The sequence below is a fragment of the Protomyctophum parallelum genome, assembly GCF_964188405.1.
Source record: "Protomyctophum parallelum genome assembly, chromosome: 23".
NCBI classification, from domain to species: Eukaryota; Metazoa; Chordata; class Actinopteri; order Myctophiformes; family Myctophidae; genus Protomyctophum; species Protomyctophum parallelum.
The window spans coordinates 33,722,331-33,731,590 of record NC_139715.1 but is presented as its reverse complement, the minus strand read 5'-3'; the positions used below and the strand labels follow the sequence as shown (position 1 = coordinate 33,731,590).

At 43.9% G+C, this 9,260-nt stretch overlaps 1 protein-coding gene across 1 annotated transcript in view; it reads right to left on the bottom strand.

Moving 5' to 3' along the window:
• Positions 1-2,548, bottom strand: part of pwp2h (PWP2 small subunit processome component) — a 46,525-nt gene extending 43,977 nt beyond the window's left edge. Inside the window, exons 1-2 of the mRNA XM_083758296.1 lie at positions 2,393-2,548; positions 1-80 (exon numbers count right to left, since the gene is read on the bottom strand). The exon at positions 1-80 is cut by the window's left edge and continues 33 nt beyond it. Coding sequence (XP_083614422.1) covers positions 1-80; positions 2,393-2,410 — 98 coding nt within the window. The 5' untranslated portion in view covers positions 2,411-2,548. The remainder of the gene's footprint in view (positions 81-2,392) is intronic.
• Positions 2,549-9,260: the final 6,712 nt, after the last annotated feature.

Here is a 9,260-nt window from a genome sequence, read left to right as displayed (position 1 = left end):
ACCGGACTGATCACGGAGTTTCCGTCCCTGGAGAAACTCAGGTTCCCCTGGCGGTACACGGCTCCATACAGGTTGGAAAACTAATACATAAGAAACAAACACCATTTATATAAACCGTCTGTCATGTACAGTAGAACTAATAAAGCACGATTTATATAAACCAAAACTAAAAGAGCCCTAGCCTCGCCCCTTAGATAGGACTCTATGTAGACTTAGGGCCGATTCATACTCCTATTTTAGAGCCGAATAAAAGTCGGTTCGGCGCTGTAGAGACTACAATTTGACGTCATTTGAGGTTCGGGGGGGCGGGTACCGTCCTAAAGTCGGCTCTTCGGTGCTACTGAAAATTTCTGACGAGCCGAAATCATTTCGGCACTACAGCGCCGAAACAGCGCTAAAATAGGAGTATGAATCGGCCCTAAGATAGTTAGATAGATAGTATTTAGACAGACTTATAGCTCGTTACGTAGACAGCACTAGAATTGCATTTTATGTAGTCATCATAGCACTTTATAGTACACATGTATATTGTATAATATATAATATAGTATAGTATGTATAGTTGACATATAGATACTCCACTGTTACGTTCTTAGTTTATACATGATTCATGATAACTACTTTTTATATTATGTGATGTATGACATGTTTTTGTTTTTGCTTAATGTAAGTCTCTCTGGATCAAGAGCGTCTGATAAATGCCTACATTGTAAATTGAAGAAAATGGACACAATTTATACAAACTATCATGTATAAATAAACAAGGTATGTAATGTAACAAGTGGTCTGGGGGTCCGTGAGGGGGTTCCAGGTGGTCTGGGGGTCCCTGAGGGGGGTCCAGGTGGTCTGGGGGTCCCTGAGGGGGATCCAGGTGGTCTCTGAGGGGGTTCCAGGTGGTCTGGGGGTCCCTGGGGGGGTTCCAGGTGGTCTGGGGGTCCCTGAGGGGGATCCAGGTGGTCTGGGGGTCCCTGAGGGGGTTCCAGGTGGTCTGGGGGTCCAGGTGGTCTGGGGGTCCCTGAGGGGGTTCCAGGTGGTCTGGGGGTCCCTGGGGGGGTTCCAGGTGGTCTGGGGGTCCAGGTGGTCTGGGGGTCCCTGAGGGGGTTCCAGGTGGTCTGGGGGTCCCTGAGGGGGATCCAGGTGGTCTGGGGGTCCCTGAGGGGGTTCCAGGTGGTCTGGGGGTCCCTGAGGGGGTTCCAGGTGGTCTGGGGGTCCCTGAGGGGGTTCCAGGTGGTCTGGGGGTCCCTGAGGGGGTTCCAGGTGGTCCCCACAGAGTTGGAAACCAAATGGACCCTTATCTTTAAATCTTGAGAGCGTGACATGAAACCCATAAAAGGGTTAATTTGGTTTCATTTTATGCTCTCAGTCTCAATAGTTACATTAGTGTTAAAGTGCATCTGCAATACTTACTTTACAAGAAGTCGACACAATTAGAGAATGTAGAAGAATTGTTATTTTGATCAACGTTTGCCTGTTATCTCTCCTAAGTCCTAATGGTACTGAAACATGACTGCCAATCTGCTTATCATCGAGAGTCATGAACCATGGCTATAATGGTACCAACATCAACACAACATGGAATTGTGCACATAAACGATAACCAGATATTCTTTAGTTGTGGGTCTTTTAGAGGCTAAATCTCATAAAAATGGATTTAGACTCTGATCGTAATGTACTTATCGATTCTGACATTCGATAAATACATTCTATAGTGTCGAGTTGCAAATTGTGGGTAGATAGTCTAAATCTTAGGCTACATCAAATGGTGGTCAGTGGCTCAAATGACCAAAAAAAGAGTAGTTGAAAACAATAGCCTAGTAAGATTTAGACTCTCGTATAGATGTAATTTATCGATTCTGACATTTAGATTGAAAATGTCTAAATCTTAGGGCCGTTTGCACCAAGAAGAATTAATCCATAATATTAATCCAGTTGCACCAAACTTTAAACCTAGTTTTCACTAATCCGGTTTAGTTTTAAACCAGCCTTTTAATCTTGGTTTTTGAAATTGATTGATTGAAATATTTATTAACAGTTTGTAGAATTTACAGTACATTTTAAGCACAAACTCAATACAAAGACTGTCAACTGTGAGTGGACGACCCAATTAAGCATTACACTTGTTTACAACAGGGTCCACATTGTTCAATTCATCAAAAAAAGGTTTAGTTTTTTTAATCTTGGTTTTAATTGTCACAGTAAACCTGGATTATACATGGTATTATATACCATATACCATGCATATTACCATTATATATGGTATAGTACCACCGATATAAACGATATAAACGAAGTGGTGTTTGCATAAAGTAGAAAGAACATTCGTAACGCAGTGCCTTTGTAAATATGTCACCTTTTCAACATTATAAAGTTGTGTACAGCGTGCGTTACTCACCCTATAAGCGAACTTCATGGTGATAAATCCTCCTTATACTCTGTACGTGTAAAGAATAGATGATATGCTACAGTATGAATATCATTTTAATGAGTCTATGGTCTCTACTGTAGAATCACACTGTGTCCATGCAGCTGAGAAGCTCCGCACACACCACACGTGTTTACGTTTTGTTGACACTTGACTAGTTCCGGGTTATGGCCAAGGACTGTCTAAAGGTTATGGCCGAGTTTGAAGGAGGGTGCCGACTGGCAACCGCCGCCCTCTAGCGGCAAGAGGGTCTAAATGCAATTGTTCCAAATACCAGGCCCGATTTTTGATTGATTGAAATATTTATTAACAGTTTGTAGAATTTACAGTACATTTTAAGCACAAACTCAATACAAAGACTGTCAACTGTGAGTGGACGACCCAATTAAGCATTACACTTGTTTACAACAGGGTCCACATTGTTCAATTCATCAAAACATTTAAAGACATACAGACATTTAGAGACATACAAATAGACATTTCTATGTAGCTAAAGTACAGAACAGGAATTCATCATATGGGAAGCAAAAAAGGGAAAAGATACAATATACAGTGAGGGAAAATGGGGGGGGGGGGGGGGTGGGGGGGATTCAGATTTTACAGAGGCCAGTTTCGAATTGCAGCCATCCGTAGGTGCCCTTTGAGAGCGGTTTTGAAGGAGTCAAGGGATTCACATGTCTTAATGACTGTTGGTAGGGCGTTCCACATTTTGGTGGCATAGGAGCGAAAAGAATTTAGTCCCTTGTTTGTGCCGAATCTGGGTTGTACATGGTTTGTTGCACTCCCAACGATCATTCAATCAAAATCATCATCACCATTCTGTCTTGTATTAAAGTTGTGGTGGACATTTTGGTCGACATTAAATTTTTTGCCACAGACATAGAAAATTAGCAGACACTAATATTACTGGAACATATGCCATTTGTTGAGATAGGGGAAATACATGTTGTAGGCAATATAAAATACCATGTGAAAACGATCACTTTGTTCAAATTTGCATTTGTAGCCATTTGACTGTAATTTAATAAAATAAAAATCTGTAGGAAAAAACCTTCACACACCGGGAAAACAGGCATACATGCACAGGTGTGTAGGCCAGTGGATCAGGTGTGTAGGCCTACTGTGTAGGCCAGTGGACATCAATGAAGGAATAGAATATATTCTGCACAGGTATATATCTATCTATCTATATGCTCGGTACAAGAGTATCTTTTTAATGCAACGTTTTTGTGATAGCGACATGAGAAATAAACGTAAAGTCGCTGAAAGGCGAGATGGGATGGGCCATGTTGTCAGACGCGCTCCACCGCAAACAAAAGGAATTCACTGGATCCAAATGATGCATTTTCTTTTCCTTTAATATCTTTAATTCTTTATCTTTATTATCAAGTCACACATGAGTCAAAAATAGCATTTTTGAAACTTTCTTTTACCCCTCCCGCTCTGAAAACGGTAAATGGTAGGCCTAAATGGTGCATTTATATAGCTGCTTTATCCAAGGCGCTTTACATAGATTCACTCGCTCATCCCCTGGTTCTAAAGTCCTGACGTCACTCGCTCATCCCCTGGTTCTAAAGTCCTGACGTCACTCGCTCATCACCTGGTTCTAAAGTCCTGACGTCACTCGCTCATCCCCTGGTTCTAAAGTCCAGACGTCACTCGCTCATCCCCTGGTTCTAAAGTCCTGACGTCACTGGCTCATCCCCTGGTTCTAAAGTCCAGACGTCACTCGCTCATCCCCTGGTTCTAAAGTCCTGACGTCACTCGCTCATCCCCTGGTTCTAAAGTCCTGATGTCACTCGCTCATCCCCTGGTTCTAAAGTCCTGACGTCACTCGCTCATCCCCTGGTTCTAAAGTCCTGACGTCACTCGCTCATCCCCTGGTTCTAAAGTCCTGACGTCACTCGCTCATCACCTGGTTCTAAAGTCCTGACGTCACTCGCTCATCCCCTGGTTCTAAAGTCCTGACGTCACTGGCTCATCCCCTGGTTCTAAAGTCCTGACGTCACTGGCTCATCCCCTGGTTCTAAAGTCCTGACGTCACTCGCTCATCCCCTGGTTCTAAAGTCCTGACGTCACTGGCTCATCCCCTGGTTCTAAAGTCCAGACGTCACTCGCTCATCCCCTGGTTCTAAAGTCCTGACGTCACTGGCTCATCCCCTGGTTCTAAAGTCCTGACGTCACTCGCTCATCCCCTGGTTCTAAAGTCCAGACGTCACTCGCTCATCCCCTGGTTCTAAAGTCCTGACGTCACTGGCTCATCCCCTGGTTCTAAAGTCCTGACGTCACTGGCTCATACCCTGGTTCTAAAGTCCTGACGTCACTGGCTCATCCCCTGGTTCTAAAGTCCTGACGTCACTCGCTCATCCCCTGGTTCTAAAGTCCTGACGTCACTGGCTCATCCCCTTGTAGGAGTGCCGGTGTAGGCAGAGAAGAGAAGGAGAAGCATTCCCAGATTGGAAAAGCCAACGATGGTGGCACTCCGTTTAATCAGAAAAGAGAGAGACAACGACAAACTTGTCGCAGAGGTAAATAAGTCAACCTTCTTGAACAACATTCAAGAACCTTCTTGTCAACACGTTATTCAGTCTTAAAGGTTTCATTTCATTGAATGATATACACAATTTATGAAAGCGTACATTCTGTACTTTAATAATAATAGTAAAATTATAAAAGTAAAACAAGTATACTGAATATCCTGTATGAACAGGTTACACGTTGTATTCAGTGTATTCTGTGAAATGTATAAAAATGTCATTCATCATTCATTCATTAATTCATTCATTCGATGTCGACGTCAGACTTAGTCAAGTAGTATTGAGTCATGAGTCTCTGTATGAGATCTGAGCCCCGGGTCATCAGTTTTTTTTCCTTTTTTCTGAGACCCTAGTATTTAATACAAATATCAACAACAGCTGGAGTGTTGGTACTTATTTTCTTTTCTTTTTTACCTATCTTTTTCTTTTTTTCTTTAAATTTTTATCCCACGATTTTGTAACCCATTTTTCACCCCTGTGTCAATGATCTAGGGCGCGTTCGGAAATGCGCCCTGAACGCACTGGTGTGCTCTCTTGTCGTTCGTTTATTCAGTGCACTCAGCGCGTTGTCGTTCGAAAATCCAGTGCGCTGCGCACCGGGTGTGCCGAGTGCACGCACTGAGCAACCCTACCCTCAGGGTAGGGTTGCTCAGTGTGAATGGTGTGTTGTAACTGGTCGTTCATAAATAAGGCACACTGAACGCACTCTGTGACGTCACCGCCCACCACACTCAACAAACTGACTTTGTTAATTAATTCCCGGTGCGCATAGCCGAACGCGCCCCTAATGTGATCCTGGGCTCTACACACCCTCCGCCAACCTAGTCCCCATATATGGGGGACAAGGGGAGACCAACCTAGTCCCCATATATGGGGGACAAGGGGAGACCAACCTAGTCCCCATATATGGGGGACAAGGGGAGACCAACCTAGTCCCCATATATGGGGGACAAGGGGAGACCAACCTATAGTCCCCATATATGGGGGACAAGGGGAGAGCAACCTAGTCCCCATATATGGGGGACAAGGGGAGAGCAACGGACTTGAACTCATGCTTCCTTCATGCCTGAGTGTCCAAGTTGCTCCTTTACACCTGACAGGGGGGAGTTTCCCTGGTTGGACGTAGCGCGTGGAAGGAACACGTTATTCCAACCAGTTCCTTTCCCCTCCATCAGGCGCCCCGGCTGGCCAGGGGGAGGCAGTTTAGAGACCAGGATTACTGCATGTTTTTTGTGAGGGTACCTACCCTATAGGGGACACGGGGAGAACATGCAAACTCCACACAGAAAGGCCCGTTCACCAACCCCGCCTCAGGTATGGGCACTGATGACGCGGAGGAGGAAACACGCCTTGCGTTGGTACTTCTGTACTCTTCTGAGCTTCTTGATGATGAGACCGTGGTGCGGATCCTTGGCCCTCCCTTCCCTGCCCGGCAGCTCGCTTCTGTTAGGGGAGGGGAGATGGTGAGACGTTGATTCACATAACATTGATACATTAATGTGTTACATCGTCAAGATATGGAGTCACAGTCACATCTGCCTAATGCCTAAAGATATGGAGTCACAGTCACATCTGTCTAATGCCTAAAGCTATGGAGTCACACAGTCACATCTGCCTAATGCCTAAAGCTATGGAGTCACAGTCACATCTGCCTAATGCCTAAAGATATGGAGTCACACAGTCACATCTGCCTAATGCCTAAAGCTATGGAGTCACACAGTCACATCTGCCTAATGCCTAAAGCTATGGAGTCACAGTCACATCTGCCTGATGCCTAAAGCTATGGAGTCACAGTCACATCTATGGAGTCACAGTCACATCTGCCTAATGCCTAAAGCTATGGAGTCACAGTCACATCTGCCTAATGCCTAAAGCTATGGAGTCACAGTCACATCTGCCTAATGCCTAAAGCTATGGAGTCACAGTCACATCTGCCTAATGCCTAAAGCTATGGAGTCACACAGTCACATCTGTCTAATGCCTAAAGCTATGGAGTCACAGTCACATCTGCCTAATGCCTAAAGCTATGGAGTCACAGTCACATCTGCCTAATGCCTAAAGCTATGGAGTCACACAGTCACATCTGCCTAATGCCTAAAGCTATGGAGTCACAGTCACATCTGCCTAATGCCTAAAGCTATGGAGTCACACAGTCACATCTGCCTAATGCCTAAAGCTATGGAGTCACAGTCACATCTGCCTAATGCCTAAAGCTATGGAGTCACAGTCACATCTGCCTAATGCCTAAAGCTATGGAGTCACACAGTCACATCTGCCTAATGCCTAAAGCTATGGAGTCACAGTCACATCTGCCTAATGCCTAAAGCTATGGAGTCACACAGTCACATCTGCCTAATGCCTAAAGCTATGGAGTCACAGTCACATCTGCCTAATGCCTAAAGCTATGGAGTCACAGTCACATCTGCCTAATGCCTAAAGCTATGGAGTCACACAGTCACATCTGCCTAATGCCTAAAGCTATGGAGTCACAGTCACATCTGCCTAATGCCTAAAGCTATGGAGTCACACAGTCACATCTGCCTAATGCCTAAAGCTATGGAGTCACAGTCACATCTGCCTAATGCCTAAAGCTATGGAGTCACACAGTCACATCTGCCTAATGCCTAAAGCTATGGAGTCACAGTCACATCTGCCTAATGCCTAAAGCTATGGAGTCACACAGTCACATCTGCCTAATGCCTAAAGCTATGGAGTCACAGTCACATCTGCCTAATGCCTAAAGCTATGGAGTCACAGTCACATCTGTCTAATGCCTAAAGCTATGGAGTCACACAGTCACATCTGCCTAATGCCTAAAGCTATGGAGTCACAGTCACATCTGTCTAATGCCTAAAGCTATGGAGTCACACAGTCACATCTGCCTAATGCCTAAAGCTATGGAGTCACAGTCACATCTGTCTAATGCCTAAAGCTATGGAGTCACAGTCACATCTGCCTAATGCCTCTGACCAGAAATGTAGCTTTTAGCGTAGGTTCAATAAGGAAGATCTTAACCAACGCATTCATTCGGCATTTCAGCACTATCGTGGCTCATCATTGTCTGTTCTCAAATCCTAGCAATTTGCAGCAGCCAATCGGGTGATTCGACTCCGCCTTTAAATATCTCTGCCTCTGACACCTCTCCATTCTCCTTTCAGTCTGCAACTAGCAACCCACCTCCATCCCCAACTCCACCTTTCCATCTAGTGTTGAGAAGGAAGGAGGGTCATCTGCTCAGCTGCCACCACCAGCGTCTAGACTCCAATGCTCCATTGGGGGGTTCTCCCTATTAAAAGCTAATATTATTCAATAAATGCTATTGGGGTCTAATCCCCAAAATAATGCTCTGCCATAATTTTGCCTTTGCCATTTTGCTAAACTGCTGCCAAAATCTTTCCAATAAACATTTGCTTATTCCATATTGGTGTGTTCTCTCCTTTATTGAAATGTAGCTGGAATAAGCTGTCAGACAGGTGGCTGGCGCTCTCCATAGGTCAACACCTGTTCTCTAATGGCACAAGCCTGTGCAGAAATGGTTTGGACTGAATTCACACAGCACCCCATTATGACATTATGATTATCTTTCATCCACAGACTCTAACATGTAAACAAAAGGAAATACGGTTGACTTTGTCTTTATCCAATTCTCCGATTTAGATTCTGGGATGTTATATGCAAATTTGGACTTGCATATTTACATGTACAATTTCAGAAAACCCTGTTTACCTCTCATGTGAAAATAACAAAATGTGTGATAAAATATGAAAAAGCTACTCCTGTGCACTGGTCAGTGTTGTTATCATTAATTTACTTATTGATCTATAAACAATTTAATAGAGGTATGGCTTTGCCCTCTCATTCGACAATCATGTTCCAATTTTGTAGCTCTGGATCATGGACTATTCACACAGGCCCCTTTTCCACCGGTTGGTTCCCAATGGGAACCGGTTCAGTTCTTTTTGGTTCTTAGTCCATGAGCCAGAGCTCCAAAATTGAAACGTTAATTATGAATTGAGTGGGCAAAACCATACCTATATTAGATTGTTATCACCATGAAACTTCCCCAATTGAGTACTTACACGAAGACAATGATTTATTGTATTACTAATTTTACATTTTTGAATATGCAAATGAGGCATTATGTAGGAAAATATGCAAAATAGTCGAAAATATGATAAAGCTACTACTGTGGAAGGGTTATCATGTATTAATTTACTTGTATTGATCCTATAAACAATTTAATATAGTGTATAGTTCGTCCACAAATGTTGGAGCTCTGGCTCATGGACTAAAAACCACAA